This window comes from Natrix helvetica (genome assembly GCF_964273705.1).
Source record: "Natrix helvetica genome assembly, chromosome: 5".
Classification (NCBI taxonomy): domain Eukaryota; kingdom Metazoa; phylum Chordata; class Lepidosauria; order Squamata; family Natricidae; genus Natrix; species Natrix helvetica.
The window spans coordinates 90643935-90661917 of NC_138551.1; the positions used below are offsets into that span (position 1 = coordinate 90643935).

Genomic DNA, 17983 nt, shown 5'->3' on the forward strand with positions numbered 1-17983 from the left:
TTTAGGGAAACTGCACTTTTAGAAAAAGCCTACATATACACAAATATGTAGGCTTTTTCTAAAAGTGCAGACACACGAGGGAGGACACACTCTGGACCTTGTTTTTGTCTCTGGCCAGTGGCTGAGTGATCTGGGAGGAGGGGACTTAACCATCACTCCCCTGTCATGGTCAGATCACTCACTCCTCCGTCTTGACTTCCCTGGTGCTACCTCCCGCTGCGGGGAGGCGGAACCGGAAAGTTCCAGATGGTTCCGCCCCAGGCGCCTGATGGAACCTGATAGGTTCCAGACGGAGCTTGGGCCACCTCCTGTAACCTTGACCCGCCCCCGGGTAGAGGACCTGGTAGTTGCGTGGAATAATGCAACTACCGGGGCCTTGAACCGGGTGGCGCCTTTGCGGCCTCTCCGGCGGCAACGATCCACCCTAGCCCCTTGGTTTACCGAGGAGCTAAGGGTGATGAAGTGCCGCAAGAGACGTCTAGAGAGTCGTTGGAGATCCTCTCGCTCCGAATTTGATCGAACACAGGCACGAGCCCATTTAAGGACGTACCTTGTGGCATTGAGAGTGGCCAAACGCCAATATTGTGCCACTCTCATTGCATCCGCGGAGAACCGCCCTGCCGCCCTGTTTCGGGTGTCCCGCTCCCTCTTGTTTCAGAGGCCGCGGGAGGCCCCCCTACAGGGCAGGGCAGAGGAATTTGGTAAATATCTGCAGGATAAAATCGCTCAAATCCGGAGAGATTGGGTTCCTGTCAGTGATCCAATGGAGACGTCCATGGCGAGTCTTGAGGTATCGATCTGGGAGGAGTTTGACTTGGTTGCCATCGAGGATTTGGACAGATTGCGTGGACGACTGCGACCCACCACATGTTTATTGGACCCGTGCCCCTCCTGGCTTGTACTGGCATCCTGGGAGGTTACACGAGACTGGCTCCTGGGCCTAGTGAATGCTTCGCTGAGCGAGGGGTCTCTCCCGGCCGCCTTGAAAGAGGCGGTGGTGAGACCCTTGCTCAAGAAGCCTTCCCTGGACCCTTTGGAGCTGGCCAATTATCGTCCTGTCTCCAACCTTCCCTTTTTGGCGAAGGTTGTAGAGAGTGTGGTGGCCTACCAGTTTCCACGACATCTGGAGGAAAATGATTATCTAGACCCGCGCCAGTCCGGCTTCCGCCCCGGTCACAGCACGGAGACGGCCTTGGTCGCGTTGGTGGATGATCTCTGGAGGGCCAGAGACAGAGGTTGTTCCTCTATCCTGGTCCTATTAGACCTCTCGGCGGCTTTTGATACCATCGACCATGGTATCCTGCTGCGCCGGCTGGAGGGGCTGGGGGTCCGGGGCACCGTTTTGCGGTGGTTCGGCTCCTACCTTTCTGACCGGACGCAGCGTGTGTTGGCAGGAGAAGAGAGGTCGACCCTACGCCCCCTTACTTGTGGGGTGCCACAGGGGTCGGTCCTCTCGCCACTCCTCTTCAACACATATATGAAGCCGCTGGGTGAGATCATCCGTGGTTTCGGGGTGGGATACCATCTGTACGCTGATGATACTCAGCTGTACTTTTCCACCCCGAACCACCCCAACGAGGCCATCGAAGTGATGTCCCGGTGTGTGGAAGCCGTACGGATCTGGATGGATGACAACCGACTCAAGCACAACCCCTCCAAGACGGAGTGGCTGTGGGTACCAGCTCCCCGGTTCAGCCAATTAATTCCATCATTGGCCATTGGGGGCATTCAACTTGCCCCCGTGGAGCGGGCGCGCAATTTGGGCGTCCTCCTGGATGCCCAGCTGTCCATGGATGACCATGTGACAGCCGTGGCAAGGGGGGCGTTCCACCAGGTTCGCCTGGTGCGTCAATTGCGCCCCCTACTGGACCGGGACGCCTTACGCACAGTCACTCATGCGCTGGTGACGTCTCGCTTGGACTACTGTAACGCTCTCTACATGGGGCTTCCCTTGAAATGCACCCGGAGGCTACAGTTGGTCCAGAACGCAGCCGCGCGGGTAATTATGGGGAGTACTAGGTACTCCCATGTGACACCATTCCTGCGCGAGCTGCACTGGCTTCCTGTGGTCTATCGGGTGCGTTTCAAGGTTTTGATAATAATCTTTAAAGCGCTCCATGGCTCAGGACCTAGTTACTTGCGGGATCGTATTCTGCCCCATACATCCCTGCGACCAATCCGCTCGCACAGAGAGGGCCTCCTCCAGGTGCCGTCCACAAGACAGTGTCGGGGGGCGGCGCCTAGGAGTAGAGCCTTCTCTGTGGCGGGCCCAGCCCTGTGGAATGACCTCCCTCCGGATATTAGGAATACCTCTGACCTCCGCTCCTTTCGTATTAAGCTTAAGACCCACCTATTCCAAGCAGCTGGCCTGGCTCAACTTTGATCTAACCATATCGCTCCTGACGGGCTTTTACTGGGTATTTTAATTATATTTAATTATCTAGGGGTTTTTAAAGACTGTATTTTAATTGTTTTATTTATCAGCCGACCTCCTCCTTGTGTATATCTCGGTATATGTCTCTGTTATATGTTTGTTTTGTCCATATTTATTTCATATGTTTCATTGTACGCCGCCCCGAGTCCTTCGGGAGAGGGTGCGGCTAAGAAATAAATATTTATTATTATTATTATTAAATATCTCTACATACACATTGCAATAATCAAAACTGTGTTTTATGGGCAGTGGAGAAATGTACTTATGGAAAACCAAAATTATTCATTACCTTTCCTCAACATCAAACCAAATTTTAACAGAAGTTAGGAGGGGGAGGATAGATGGATAGATGAGGCAGGGAAAAACAAAAGTCCCATGACCATGGTTTACAAGGTTTTTGGTGGAAACCAGCATTTATTTCTGTTTCTGCCAAAAGCACTCCATAGCAAGCAATGGGTTCACTTAATGACCACCACAAAAAAAGATCCTAAAATCAGACGTAGTCACATTAACGACCATAATTTACAACTACCGTAATTGTGGGCTCAACTATGGTTATAAGTTGAGGACTGTCTGTATTAAAGGCCTTGCACCCAACTACCTTGAACATCATGAGTTGTTCTAGGAACGTGGTGGCGAATCTTTGCAATTTAAACCAGACATTCATTAGTGTCTGTCAGCATTAAAGCCCTTAACATGCAAGGTTTTTATCTTGTTTTGAACACAGAATTTCTGCTTATAAGGAGTGATGCCAATGGGTTTTTTCAGAAGATTAATCCCTAGGGAGGTTTGCTGACTTAACAGGAACAATTCAGTTTTACAACCACATGTCCAGGATCTATATATATATAAATATGTGTGGTGTGTGTGTGTTCCAGCATAACTCTGGAACGCATTGATCAATTTCAACCAAACATGATACACAGATGACTTACCCTCTAGAAACAAATACTGTGGGGGTAAGACAACCCTAACACCCTTGGGGGGGGGGGCTGTTAAGATACAGCCTGTTATGCCTTAAAATGACTTCTACCGTACTGCCCTAAAATGGCTTCTACTGTACAGCACAGTGGAGTTGGCACGGTAACAGCTTCAGAGTACTCCATAAGGGGGCTCCCTCTGGTAAGGGGGAAAATCCAACATTAGAAATTACGTTTGGTCAGGACATTTTCAACAAGGCTTTGATTATTTTTGAGGACAAATGTATGGCTTCTGGGGGCACATGGAAAATATTTTTAATTAATTTAATTGTTGCCAAAATATAGGGCTTTTCCTGTCTAATACAGGATTAGGATCAATAAATACCCGGGCAATGCTGGGTTATCAGCTAGTCTGAAATATATAGCAAGTTCTTCTAAACATGTTTATCAAAACTCAAAAATAGCTCGATTTATGAATTCTTCAGGGAGGCTCTAATCTAAAAATTTGGAGAAAATTATTCCTCCTTAGTTTCTCTTTCATTTTTACAACATAAATGCCTCTTTCATTCCTTTTTCAGAAAGAATCACCAGACACCAATAAACACACTTCAAAATAAAGTTTAATTATGTCACAAATATCCACTTTACACTATGTAGTATCATCACTACTAGTCGGCAATATAAAAAGACTTTCCAGCATAGGAAAACCACAGGAATCATGCGATCCTTCAGGAAGACGTACGCACGCACACACACTGAAAGCTGCAAAATACTGGGCGAGACTCATTTTATCACAACATTCGATCACAATGCACCAAAATGTGTACTGAAAATGCTTATTAAAAGAGAGGGCAATCCGAATCTTGAGATTTAAAGTAATTTACTAATTTTTATTTTCTTGTTGCTGTTTCTTGTTGCCAATAATGTGATCAATATCATTTCTTATTGGAATGGAGATAGCTGAAGAGCCTTTAAAAAGACCGACTCCTTTGCTACTTGGGTAATTACTAACAAGACAACAGAGTTCAGTCTCTATATAATCATGCTCTAGTTTAAATTTCAAGTCTAGAGCAAACTGAGAGATCTTGTAACTGGGATATCCATGGTTTGTTTGCACATTATCTTCTCTGGTGCTACCTGTAACAATATTTTTCAAGTATCTTGGTGAATTGCACCATCAAATCCAACCATAGAATAAACCAGGCCTTGAAAGATAATGTTCCTAGAATTGTTAAATTGCCCACATGCCTAGCTATCTCCAAGTGTGCATTTTCAGAAGTATGATTGGTGCAATTCAACTCCATAAAAATCATTTCACTAGGAATTCTACTGTAATCACCATTAGAAGGTAGAGTGTATCACATTTTCCCCTCTGATTCTTTGGCTGTAGCAAAGTCAAGACTATTTTAATGTTTTGTAATTGTGTCAATGCTGTCCTACAGAAGCATCCGAAGTAGGAAGTCATTCATACCTATTCAGTTTCCTGCAAATTTTAGAATTCATGTATCAGACACGCCTAAGCTGTAAGAGAAAATCAAAATGGAGGTCAGGTCTGTAGTCAATGGTATCTTCGGTTCAGAGCAGGGGTGTCACACTCGCAGCCTGCAGGCCAGATGCGTCACACGCTGGCCACACCTACGCCTGGTTTAGTGAAGGGGGAGGCGGAGAAAGTCCCGATACGTCACATGACGCTGCCATGAGTGACATTCCTGGTCTAGAGGAATGTTTCTCAACCTGGCAACTTTAAGGTGTGTAGACTTCAACTCCCAGAATTCCTCGGCCAACCAAGAGTTGAAGGCCCCACAACTCAAAGCTACTGAGGTTGAGAAATTCTGCTCTACTCTAGAGGAAAGGCTGGATAGGATTGTTCAGGGATTTTGAAAAAGTGAAGATGATAGCCAGGACTACAAAATCAAAGCCCTACCTCAACACACAATATATGAAAAAAGATGTACTGTATTTTTCAGAGTATAATGCACCTTAGTTTTGGGGGAGGAAAATAGGGGGGGGGGATTCTATACCTACCAGGTATTCATCTTGCTAGCATCCTTAGTCTGGTCAGCTTCAGCACGTAGGTTAGCTGGTTTTGAATGCATGCGCGCACGCTTTTTATCCCCTGGTTGGGGATAAAAAACAGCTTCTAAAGGACAGCTGATCTTCAGAGGGAGCAGCAATGAGAAAAGCAGGCAAAGCATGGAAGATCACTCATTAGCGCCTCATTAGGGCTGAAAAAAGCTTCGAAAAAGCTACTTTCGGAGTATAAGATGCACCCAAATTTTCAGCCTCTTTTAGGAGGGAAAAGTGTGTCATACTCTGAAAAATACGGTAGCTACTACTCTGCAGATGCCTATAGCTTTGGTTTTTGGAGGCGAATACTGTGGCCTTACATCAATCTGGTTCTTCTGGATGTGCATCTGTGATATGGATTCGACAGAAACTGAGGTCTCTGCCCCTAACACCACGTTATAGTCTCCTATGCAAGTTCTCAGGTTTCGCCTAGAATTCACGACCTTAGTAAATTGGAAATGGCTTTCAGCAGGACATATAATAACAAGGGAATTCCAAACTCTTTTATTAAAGGGGGGAGGGAGAAACCTGGAAAATAGCAAAGCTAATATAAAGGCAAAAAGTATTTCTCAAAACTAGAGATGTGGATCACTTTAGGGCATTTGATTTATTAGTAAAGATTTCAAAATGGTACGTGGATTTTTGACATTATCAAAGCCAAAAGAAATGCCCGTGATAATCGACAAGTGGGGAAGAGATACTGGTTGACTGATTAATTGATCTGTGCATCCCTTGGTTCAGTGCCAACAGAAGAAAATTCACGTCATTAAGGGGAGTCTTAAGTCCAGAAGATTCAGGATGCTACCAGACTGCGGTGGAAACTTCAAGATGATGGAATAAAACAATACTGGGTGAAAAGTTCAGATGGGAATTGCTAAGTTCCCTTTGCATAAACATTTGCCTCGTATTCAGCACTGTTGGTGGTATATTTATTTAAAGTGGACATAGCAGCAGCTGCAAAGAATACATTTGACATGGCACCACCACCTTCTCTCTCACTCCCGTCCATTTTTTGGCTGTAATTTTAGAACCTCAAATCATAAATTAGTTTCTGACATTTGTTTAAATTATCCATTTTTTTTGTTATGATTTACAGATGGGGAACGTACTAAATAGGGCAGAAAAAGACACATGCAGACAAAAGGACCGAAAGTGGAAGATATTATCAGCAACAGCATACTTAATCAGCATTCTATTTTTATTTTACTTTTTTTTCTCCCCTTAAACCCCAACTCTTCCACCACAAGCAGTGAATTCTGGCCTCTCCCCCCGCCAGTTCAGGCTACAGAACCGCTGCCTGTCAAGAAAGTGCTTGGAAGTCATAAGCCGCCCAGGGAGCAGAGTTCAGTTATGCTCAGCGTCACGCATTCGGCATCCCACCGCGGTGATGAGGGCGGCTCCTTTGCCACTGCCGTCTTCCGAAAGCAGGAATGTCACGTCACATTTGGGCGCCAGATCCTTTACCGTTTTGTGCATGAATTTTGAAAAGCTGCAGAAAGCAGAGAAGGGGTGAAAAGTCCTGCTTCTACCCAACTGAAAATGGCACCATCATCTTAAATATGCTGGAGGGGCTTCACTTGACTTGCAGCTGGTGGCAGGAAGGTCAACATCTGCCCCGTGGCAAGTGCAGTGGTGCATGAGAATCCCTGCCCTGTCCAATCTGTGACGATGTCACTCATGTACAAAAGCAGCAGGGCATCTATTGCAACACAACACCTTCCAGCTTGCTGATTTCAGATCAACTGTTGGATGCCCAGGTAGGCAGGGAATTTAATTTTATTTGTTTATTTATCACATCTCTACCCCACCCATCTTACTTGAGAGACTCTTAGGAGAATGACCAAAATATGGAAATGTTTGTCCTACATTACGACTAAAATGTGATGGTTGTACAAATGAAGGGCAATGCATAATTACAGAGATAATATCATATACATTTTATACAACAGCCTTCTCCAACCTGGTGCTTTTCAAGATGTGTTGAGACTACTTTTCCTAGAACTGCCAATCAACAATATTGAAGGAGGATACTAATACAGAAATGCCTAGCAGAAACTATCTAGGGAAAGCCAGGGGCACAGATTGGCACATGCTCTATGCAAAGTGATGTTTTCACATCCACATTTATTTAGGAACTTATTTTCACTCACACAGAAACAAATTTGACATCAAATTATCTACATCCTCCGCCCTTCATTTATCACTCAGAAAATAATGCTGGAGAAAGAGAGTATACAGTGATTACGTATACCATATTTTTGTACTTGGAAATGAATTTGTTATTTATTTTACTTCTTAAATTTATTTGCTGCCTATCTTGTCTTGGGGCTACTCTAGGTGGCTTATAATAATAAAAAAGAAGAAAATGAAAGGGAGTGTAAACAAAAATAAAAGAATACAGCTCGTAAAATAAACAATGAAAAAGGAATACAACAAGAATACAATAATATGATGACCAAAAGATAATTTAATATATAAATTGTATATATTATATAAAATTATGTTTTTATATTAATTTATAATATGTATATATAATTTATTTATAATCTATACACATGTGCATACAATGCACATATGAAGAGTCACCTTGTGGTGAGATGGACATAAAATAAATTTAATTAAAAAATATAAAAATGGCTGTGTGTGTATGCATTCCAGCATAACGACTGGAACGCCTTGAGCGATGTCAACCAAGCTTGGTATACAGATGACTTACTCTCTGGAAACAAATGCTGTGGAGGTAAGACACCCCTAACACCCCTCGGGGGGGGGGGGGTGTTCTGTTAAGATACAGCCTGTTGTGTCTTAAAATGACTTCTACCGTACTGCCTTAAAATGGCTTCTATTGTATAGCGCTGTGGAGTTGCCATGGTAACGGCTTCACGGTGCTCCACAAGGGGTCTCTCTCTGGTAAGGGGGAAAATCCAATGTTAGAAATTGTGGCGATGTTAATGGAAGGAGGGTTGGGATAAATAAATACCTGGGCTAAAATAAAAAAATAATAAAAAGGATGGCACAACATGGGAAGTAAAATTAATCTGTGAGAAAGAGTTCCATCTTGTCAGCTCTTCCATCCTCTGAAAACCACAAAACTCACAATGAATTATCAGACCATTATGCCACGTTGGCATTAACATACGTGATGCTGGAGACTGAATTACCTCATTTAACACACATGGACTGGAAAGAGGGGAAATGAGATTTAAACCATGCAGAATCCAGCATTTGCTCCTACCCAGACAAACTCACACAAAATACTTACTGTGGATGAAGTTTGTATAGTGTGCCGTCTACGCCCACAGTGATAGCCAGATGCTCCAAGCCTCTGTTCTCCCTTATTTTATCTACAACAGCAGCCATTCCAGCACCACACAACTGAGCTGCCCTCCGCGACACCTCTCCGCATACCATCTTCACAATTATACTGTCATCACAAGTGCTGTTCAGGCCAAGCTGCTGGAGGATGGTACGGACCTGAAGCAACGCTAACCTATCGCTGTTGAGAAAGGACGTGAAAGAGGCGGAGTCAAGTACTTGAACGACTTTCCAAAGCTAAGCATATCGTTTGAGGGCTAAACTAGCTTCGGGGATCTCTGCCCACTTTCAATATTAGGTGACACAGATTTGAAAGATTTCACATCTGGAGCATCTTTGTAGGCAACATGCAGACCCTATACCAGGGGTGTCAAACTCAAGGCCCGCGGGCTGAATCTACCCTGCAGGATGCTTAAATCTGGCGGTGGGTCTTCCCTGGACACAGCAAAGGACCGCACCCTCATGCCTCTGCCAGTGAAAACATTTTCACTGGCAGAGGGTTGCAGGAGGCTGTTCCAGCTTGTGGGGGGGGGGGGGATTGAATTTCCTTCAAATCCAATTGACCCCTGGTGATTACATGGACATTTCTTGCCTCTACTTGTTTCCTGATTTCATATGATTGGCATCTTCCTGTGATTTCTTTCTAAGTACTAAGTAGCTGTCAGGCCTGCAGCCATCTTTTTTTTTGGGGGGGGGGGATCTTTGGCCTGCCACACTTTCTATTATTCTACTATGCATTTTCTATTGTGGGAAAATGGGAGGGGGGATTGTACAGAGTTAGATGCTATATAGCCATAACAAAATTCTTTCTAGAAAGCCAAGGTCATCCTTAGTCTTTTCGCCTCTGCACCTGACCGGAACTGGATGGGTGGAACTGCCAGTTTGGCAGTGGAAGATTGGACCATGTGATGAACTTGTGGCTGTGGGGGCAAGATCTTCAACTTTCAACTAGGTGGGGAAACCCGAGAAGCTTTCAGATTCAGGTTTTCCCAGATGTGCCAACATGGCTCTCTTAATAAATTGGAACTTTGAGCAATACTTTGCCTTGGACTCTGATTTACTTTTGGATGCTATTTGGAACCCTGACAGTAGCCCTGATACCGGTTAGCTTTTGCAAAAATCAGAAGTGGGGAGGCACAGTCCCATTGTGACTTGTGGACTTCAACTCCCAGAATTCCTGAGCCAGCATGGAGTTGAAGTCATAAAGGGCCTCATAGATGATGAGGAGAAAGTATTGATGTGAGTATGGGAAGAAAATACTAAATGAGATACCTAAGTAACTGCTAATATATTGAGATAATAACAAGCTCCATTCCAGATATATTGTGTGCACTTACCTCTCAATCTGTGAAAGAAATTTGGTTTCAAAAATGCCCCTAGTTTTCAGTGTTTCTGAAATTTGACCCCTGAAGAGGAATCCTCTTTTTGTGAAGTCAATCAAAATATTACGGACAATTTCCCCTAAATACATTCCACTGATCATCTTCTCATACCTACAATCATGGACAAAAATACCAGTTCAGAAACACTGTTAGCAAGAATGACAGAAATTACCGCATTTTAAAAAATCTAGTGCATTTTTCACAAGCATATTGGGGAGGAGAATTTTTACACCGCTTCATTTACATGAAGGAAAAAAATGTAAAACCAATGCAGTCAGTAAGCTACTGGCAGTCCTCGAATTACAATCACCATTGAGCCCAAAATTTGTTGCTCAGTAAAACATCTGTTAAGCGAGCTTTACAACATTTCTCGTCATAGTTGTTAAGTGAATCAGCGCAATGGTTAAGTTAGTAACATGGTCGTTAAGTGAATCTGAGTTCCCCATTGACTTTGCGTCTCAGAAGGTCGCAAAAGGGGATCACATGACCCCAGGACACTGCAACTGTCATAATTATGAGTCGGTTGCCAAGCATCCAAATTTTGAACATATGACTATGGGGATATACTCCAGCGGTTGTAAGTGTGAAAAAATGGTCCCAGGTCACTTTTATTAGTGTCGTTGTAACTTTGAACGGTCACTAAAGGAACTGTTGTAAGCCCTGATTCAGAAATTCATGAGATCTGAGAAGCCACCCTAACCCTTACGCCTTTCACATCTGTTAATGAACAGGACAATCCTTCCACTTCGCCCATTTCCAATCCCCTCTGATTTTTCCTAAACAGGTTGTTCTCAGTTAGCAACCACAAGAGGTAACAGCAACTTAGTTGTTAAATGAAGCGATCTGTAAGGGAAATTCCGGCCACATTACAATATTACTTCAGCTTTCCTTTCCTTTACAGATCTGTCAATGTCGTGGTGTAAGGATTAGTTGCAAAGTTACATTTTTCGTCACTGCCATTGGTCACTAAATGGCCAATGAATTGGCAGAGCACTGGCCAAAGGAAGGGAAGAAAGAGAAAAAGCATGCTTTTCTCTTGAGTTTTTTGGGAGGATCACAGCGATGATAGCAATTTCTTGTTTCTATTCACATTGATCAGGAATCAAAACCTGTTATTTCCCGAATCAACAGCTGTTATTTCTCATTCCACTGTAAAGATTCCTGAGCATGCTCAGAGGCTCCATTGCTGACTTTGGAAAGTCCTAGCCCATTTCAATTCAAGGATGGTCGTTACCCATCTTTCATGGCAGTGGATAAAAATATTTCTGACTTCACATTGGATTTTTGCCTTCTTAAAGAGTATCATCAGAATCTTGTAAAAGAAATCATAGTAATTGTACTGACCCATACATCTACGTTCTGACTGTAAGCATTCTGTCTCTGGCTGACTTGTACACCCTTCTGTTGTCCAACAGTACTGTACACACCTGGGGATAAACCCAGTGGTGGGATTCAGCCGGTTCAGACCGATTCAGGCAAACCAGATGCTAATTTTACATCTGGTTTGTCGAACAGGTATTTGCAAGGAGTGGCTGGCCCCGCTTGCCCCTCCCCTCCCAGGATTCTTCACGCGGCCCATTTTGGATGCCAAGTAAGTGCAGGGCCCACGCAGAGGCTCTGGGAGGGTGAAAATGGGCCATCCAGAAGTTCTGGAAGTCCAGAAATGGAGCTGTTTCGGGCCTCCAGAGCCCGGGGGAAGCCATTTTCACCCTCCCGGAGGCTCGAAGAAAGCCTCTGGAGGCTGGGGAGGGTGAAAATTCCCCCCCCCCCCATGGTGCAGGAGGCCGAGTAGGCCACACCCTCCATGGCCAGGCCCACCCAGCAATCCCACCCCTGGATAACCCCCTCTGCACCAAAAGAAAACCACACAGCTTCACATTTCTCATCAGGACCTACCTTTGCTTGCCACTATTTAACGAAAACTCATCCACAGCTTTGTCATAGATCGTTCTGATGTCATCTAGGCATCCGTTGTCCCCAAAGGCACCCCACTCCATGTTCACACACATCCTGCCTTGGTCTCCTTCCACCATTTCAATATTTCTGGCTTCCTCCATGTAGCAGGCATTGCTCCCAGTTCCTGAAATTAGGAAATAAACAGACTCACAACTAGAAGGGGAGTTTGGGTTATCGTCAAAGGGCAGGGACATGTGACTTTCTTAACTTGAAGGCTGTACCAGGATTTTAGGGACCAAGGTGGTGATGGAAATCCCAAAGGGAGCAAAGGCCCCAGAGACAAAACACATATCTTGTGGTCATGATACAAACCCAGAGGTGGAGATAAAAATACCTTCAACTCAAACTGAACTCTTAGGTTTTGGTTTATTCCCTAAATAACACTTTGAGAGAGATTAGGCTGAATAAGACTAGGTTTTCCAATGTCATTCTGTGATCTCCATAGCTGAACAGAAATTTGAACTTAGATCTGAGTTCAGAAGCATGAGTAGCTAATAAAAGGGATCTATTTGTGGATTATTTTGTTAATTGATTTCAACATCCCCGGCAGAGACTTTAGCTTTTACAAAATATAATTAAGACCTACCCATACTCCACAAGTTATTATATTCTACTCGGTATTTGCTATTTAGGTCACTTGCTAAATCTGTGTTCTGAAAAATTCAATCCTGAGAAAAGAATTAGCAGTTGAAGCGGTTCAGGCAATTAAAAAGGAAAATGGGAGATTTGACCATCTTCTTGCCTGAAATTCAAATAGCTTCACTTTCTACACGTCAGGATCCCCAGGTTGGGGATCTGACAAAGATCAAATTGCAGATCAATCCCCCCTACATAGCGGGACTGTTCTTTGTTATGTCCATACAGCTTACCAAATTCAGGTAAAGTATTTTTTTCAAGGAGGATTTTAAAAAGAGCTGAGCTCTTGTGGTCATTTTCAAATCTTACAAGAACTTTTTGTTCTTTTCTTTTTTGCCCAAGTCAGTGGATTTCTGAACTTTTAAGCAAGATTTTTCCCAGCCTCTCGTATCTCTGGCAATTCCCATCTATTTGCTCTTGATTTGGGTCACTATTTTACATTGATAAGAGACAAAATGAAAGGTCTTGAGACTTCATTGCCTTTTAACTGAAATTACAATCCCGAATGTGGTCTTAAGTCAAAGACTACCATTCTCTCATACACACAAGCCCTTCTTTTGTTATACAGCACACATGCTGCCTTCCAACAAAAAACAACAACTAAAAAAAAATTAAATGGAATGCAGTGTGGTCAAGAAAAGGGGTAGCAGCAATTGGAAAGGAAGGGAAATAGAAAGGGAGGAATAAAAGTGGTTAGGAGGGGCAAGGGGAAGAGGGAAGTGCTTTGGTTTGATGAGAAACCAAGTCAAACAGCTTCAACCCAGCATAGCTGAATGTGGGCCTTGTCAATATCTACTTTTACCTGCCTTCTGAATTCACAGAGAAGGGGGAAATCCCACTTTCTTGGGGAAATGATACTAAGGACTGGAACGCATATAACTGCTTCTAGAAAAGCTTCTGGTTTAAGAAATCTAAATGGCAGATCTCTTAGAACAGGGGTGTCAAACTCAAGGCCCGAGGACCGGATCCGGCCTGCAGGGTGCTTAGATCTGGCCTGCGAGGCTGCCCTGGAAACAGCAAAGGAACGACCTGTGGTGCCTCTGCCAGTGAAAATGGAGCTCGCATGCGGCCCTCCTGAACTCCATTTTTGCTGACAGAGGGTTGCAGGAGGCCGTTGTAGTTGAAAACGGAGCTCGGGAGCCTGTTTTTGCTGGTAGAGAGCTCAGGCCACCACAGGTGCCCCTAACACAAGTGATGTCAAACTGGCCACGCCCACCACGGGGGCCCCAAGGTCAAACACAACCCTGATGCAGCCCTCAATGAAATTGAGTTTGACACCCGAGTTAGAATTCAAAGTAGAATTATTAAAATAAAAAGGAAGGTTTGGCATGGATGGATGAGCCGGGGTGGTGCAGTGGTTAGAGTGCAGTACTGCAGGCTACTTCTGCTAACTGCAATTTGGCAGTTCGAATCTCACCAGGCTCAAGGTTGACTCAGCCTTCCATCCTTCCGAGGTGGGTAAATTGAGGACCCAGATTGTTGGGGGCAAATAGGCTGACTCTGTAAACTGCTTAGAGAGGGCTGTAAAAGCACTATGAAGCGGTATATAAGTCTTAAGTGCTATTGCTATTGACTCAGCCTTCCATCCTTCCGAGGTGGGTAAAATGAGGACCCAGACTGTTGGAGGCAATATGCTGACCGCTTATAGAGAGGGCTGGAAAGCACTGGAAAGCGATATACAAGTCTACATGCTATTGCAAGTGCTATGGTTGAAAACAGGATCTGTTGTATAAATGCCATTAAGCTCCTCGGCAAAATTTAAAGCAAGTCTCAGACATACCCACAATGAGTCCTATTTCACAATTTGGATCTTCATAGGCACAAGTCATCATCGTTCCAACTGTATCATTCACAACAGCCACAACATCCAGTTCAAATTCCTTGAAAGAGACAGCATGATAACACCATTATTTTATTTGCAAAAAAAAAAAAAAAGTAGTCAACCCAACATTTCTGTTCCCTGCTTTTTTACCAACATCCTAATGATCAGGAAAAAAAGGATTTTCTTTTAACTGGTAGCAATGAAACATTCTTGATACTAATTACAAATACAGCCAGCACCTTCCTCTTCAACCTGAGAATGCTTGGTTGAGGAAATGTCATAGAAATGTTAAATGCGAGCTGACTTGAATGATGTAGAAAAAACTAGGCCTGTCTTCTGGTAGCAGCCTAGAATAAAACAGCTAATCCTTAAAGCAGGGGTGTCCAAACTTGGGAACTTTAAGACTTGTGGACTTCAACTCCCAGCATGGCTGGCTGGGGAATTCTGGCAGTTGAAGTCCACAAGTCTTAAAGTTCCCAAGTTTGGACACCCCTGCCTTAAAGGAATAAAAGCTGAGTCCATATTACAAATGTTTATTTAGGAGTTAGTCACAGCACAAAATTTCCAGCAAGGGATCCTTTCAACTAAGAAACCCACATACAGGCAGTCCTTGATTTACAATTGCTCATTTGGTGACCATCCCAAGTTACAACTGAAAAAGAAGAGACCGATGACCATTTTTCACATATGTGACCATGACAGGATCCCCATGTTCACACACCTGATCAAAACTCATGCGCTTGGCAAATGGCATGCAATTATGACTGTCGCAGTGTCCCCAGGGGGTCATGTGATCCCCCTTTGCGACCGTCTGACCAGCCAAGTCAATGGGGAAGCCAGATTCATGTAACAAACACGTTACTAACTTAACTACTGCAGCGATTCACTTAATAACTGTGATTGCAAAGAATGCAAAATGGGGCAGAACTCACTTAACAACTGTCTCACCATAGCAATGGAAAAATCGGGCTCAACTGTGGTCGTAAGTCAAGGACTAGATATAATATGGATACGGAGGATGGTCTTTCTTTAAATTTTTATGTAAAGGAAATAAACTTGTGTCTTTTCTGAAGAAGAAGCAAACCACAGACTCTCAAAGTGGTTACTGGTGAGTCCAAGAACCAGCTCTCACGCTAGGTCGGGTCTGGTTAGCACCTGGTTTGAGACTACTGGGAAGTTGATGAAATGTCCCAGAAGACTTCCAGGAAAGTGTCACGACACTGTTCTGACTTAGGCTTCACAAAATCACGAAGCAGACTCCTTGTCCCAACAAAATCCCTTTTTATTAGACTAATGTGAATTCCTCTCATTCTTATCCAGCAAAGTCCCGGCAAACAGTCTTTCAAGGGTGAATTTACAACCACAGACCTTATCAGAGCTGCCAGGCCGATATCTAATGCAACGTTGTACAAGAAAATACTTGGCAAGGAGTCTCTGAGAGTCACAAACAAATCTTCACACTAATTAAGCAAACTAATTGTCTCCTGCAAACTCCCCTCCCCTTTTACTCCTCTTTTATCCCTATGGGAGGGGCCATTCACCGTCCACCTGTGCCTTTACTGCCGAGTCGGCCCTTGTTCCTTAACTGTTTCCTTCTCCTGACAGCTCCGCGCTTGTGCACATTGGGAACAGGCTCCAGCTGTTCTTCTGCCCCACTGATCTCCAACTCTGAAGGCAGTTGATAATTGTTGGACGGCCCTGGCTCCCTCTCTGCCCCCGACACAGAGCACTCATCAGCGCCTTCCCCAGACTCCAGGACTGGAGTCCATGTTCCTTCCCAACCTCCTTACTGTCTCAGTCCGCCACCAGCTCCGCTGGCCACTGGCAGGCCATAACAGACACTATAAAACAAGTTCAGTTTGAGGAAGGTGGGTTTTTTTTCAACATATTGAAGGCCTGCTAGATTAGGTGAGTATTAGAAAATGCTGACGGTTACATAATGTATTGAGGGATATATTTATTTTGTTCCATCCAGGTTGTTGTGTAATTTACTCATTGCTAAGAAAAAACATGCTAACCTCTATTTGAATTTTCTCTTCAAAGTCCTTTATCGTGTACAGAATATATCAATTCAAAAAAAGGATAGAGTAAACACATAGCCATGCAGTAACTCCCAACTATTAATTCTTACAAGGAAGCAAATAAATGATAAGAATGATTCTTGGGAGCTATTTCTGCTTATTTCCAATACATGATGAGGTGAATTCCGATGTCCTATGTTTTATCTTCTGTTTTAACATTTGTAGCCCAGTTCCTAATTTATTCACTTTCTCAAAGGTTCATCTTCATTTTTGCCAATGATTTGAAGATCTACCTCATGTACTTAAGCTGTCCAAGAGTTTGAAATATAAGTACAAACTGTTCTGTCAGAAGACTTATTCCTTTATTCTCCTACATTATTTCAAAATTTGTTGAATCACATTGCTCCAATTTTATGAGAGCCTCTCGGGAGATGTAAGATATGAAAGCAACCAGCGACGTGCAGTCAGGTGAGGCAGGGGAGGCACAGCCTCACCACTGTCATCATGAAAAGAAAAAAAAATGTAAAAGGAAAAAGACGAGAGCTGAGGTCAGGCTGAGCTAGTTGCTGCCTCACCGTGGATGACTCTGCTTAACTGTTTAAAAAAGCCTCTAAAAAAGCACCCTCTACTATGAGGCAGGAGAACTGCATGCATCATCTAGTTTGACTTTAGGCGTTTTATCACCACTCGAGCAGAGTTAAGCAAGGGTTAAAAGCCTAAAAAATCCTGACATAGGTGAGGCACGCAGTTCTCCTGCCTCATAGTAGAGGGCGCAAACGAGAAAAAAAACGCTGTCGCTTTAAATCGGAACTGAGCATGCCTGGCTGTGGAATTCTGGGAGTTGAAGTCTGCAAGTCTAAAAAATTTTGAAACCCACCCACTGTGTCAGTGCCTCATCAGCCATAAACCTCACCACATGTCGCTGAAAGCAACTATTTCTCCCTTCCAGAATCAACAACTTGACATTGTATGTTGTGTGCAGTTCAAATACTATATAAGGATGATGTTCAAAAGCAAACTTTTCTTCATAAAAATGAATCCCTTGTACTATGCAACATACAATAGTTATTACATGGGATTAATCCTATTTCTTGTTCATTTTAATTTAAGCTTAAAATGAATCTCCAAGGCAATCTAGAGTCCTCCAGGTATTTTAGGACTACAATTCCCAGTATTTCTAGTCAGCAGGGGCAATACAAGGTTTAGATCCAACTAGTTGGAAGGCATCCATTTAGAAAAGATTAGTCTATATCAGTGATGGCTAACCTTTTTGTCGTTGCATGGCCACACCCATAATGCAATTCATGTGCACCCCACCCCCTGCGCATGTGTGTGCGATCCCGCGCATGCATGTGCAACCCCCTGTGCCCTGTTTTAGGTCTAGCAAGTCTCCCTGGAGCCTCTTGGAATCAAAAACAAGGTGTGTGTGT

General features: G+C 43.8%; 1 protein-coding gene across 2 annotated transcripts in view; it reads right to left on the minus strand.

Moving 5' to 3' along the window:
* Window positions 1-3956: 3956 nt before the first annotated feature.
* Window positions 3957-17983, minus strand: part of LOC309393251 (hexokinase-1) — a 69524-nt gene continuing 55497 nt past the window's right edge. For both annotated transcript variants that reach the window (XM_081955233.1, XM_081955232.1), the window contains exons 14-18: window positions 14491-14590; window positions 12015-12198; window positions 10074-10229; window positions 8684-8917; window positions 3957-6910 (exon numbers count right to left, since the gene is read on the minus strand). In XM_081955233.1, the coding sequence (XP_081811359.1) occupies window positions 6766-6910; window positions 8684-8917; window positions 10074-10229; window positions 12015-12198; window positions 14491-14590 (819 nt within the window). In that variant the 3' untranslated portion in view covers window positions 3957-6765. The remainder of the gene's footprint in view (window positions 6911-8683; window positions 8918-10073; window positions 10230-12014; window positions 12199-14490; window positions 14591-17983) is intronic.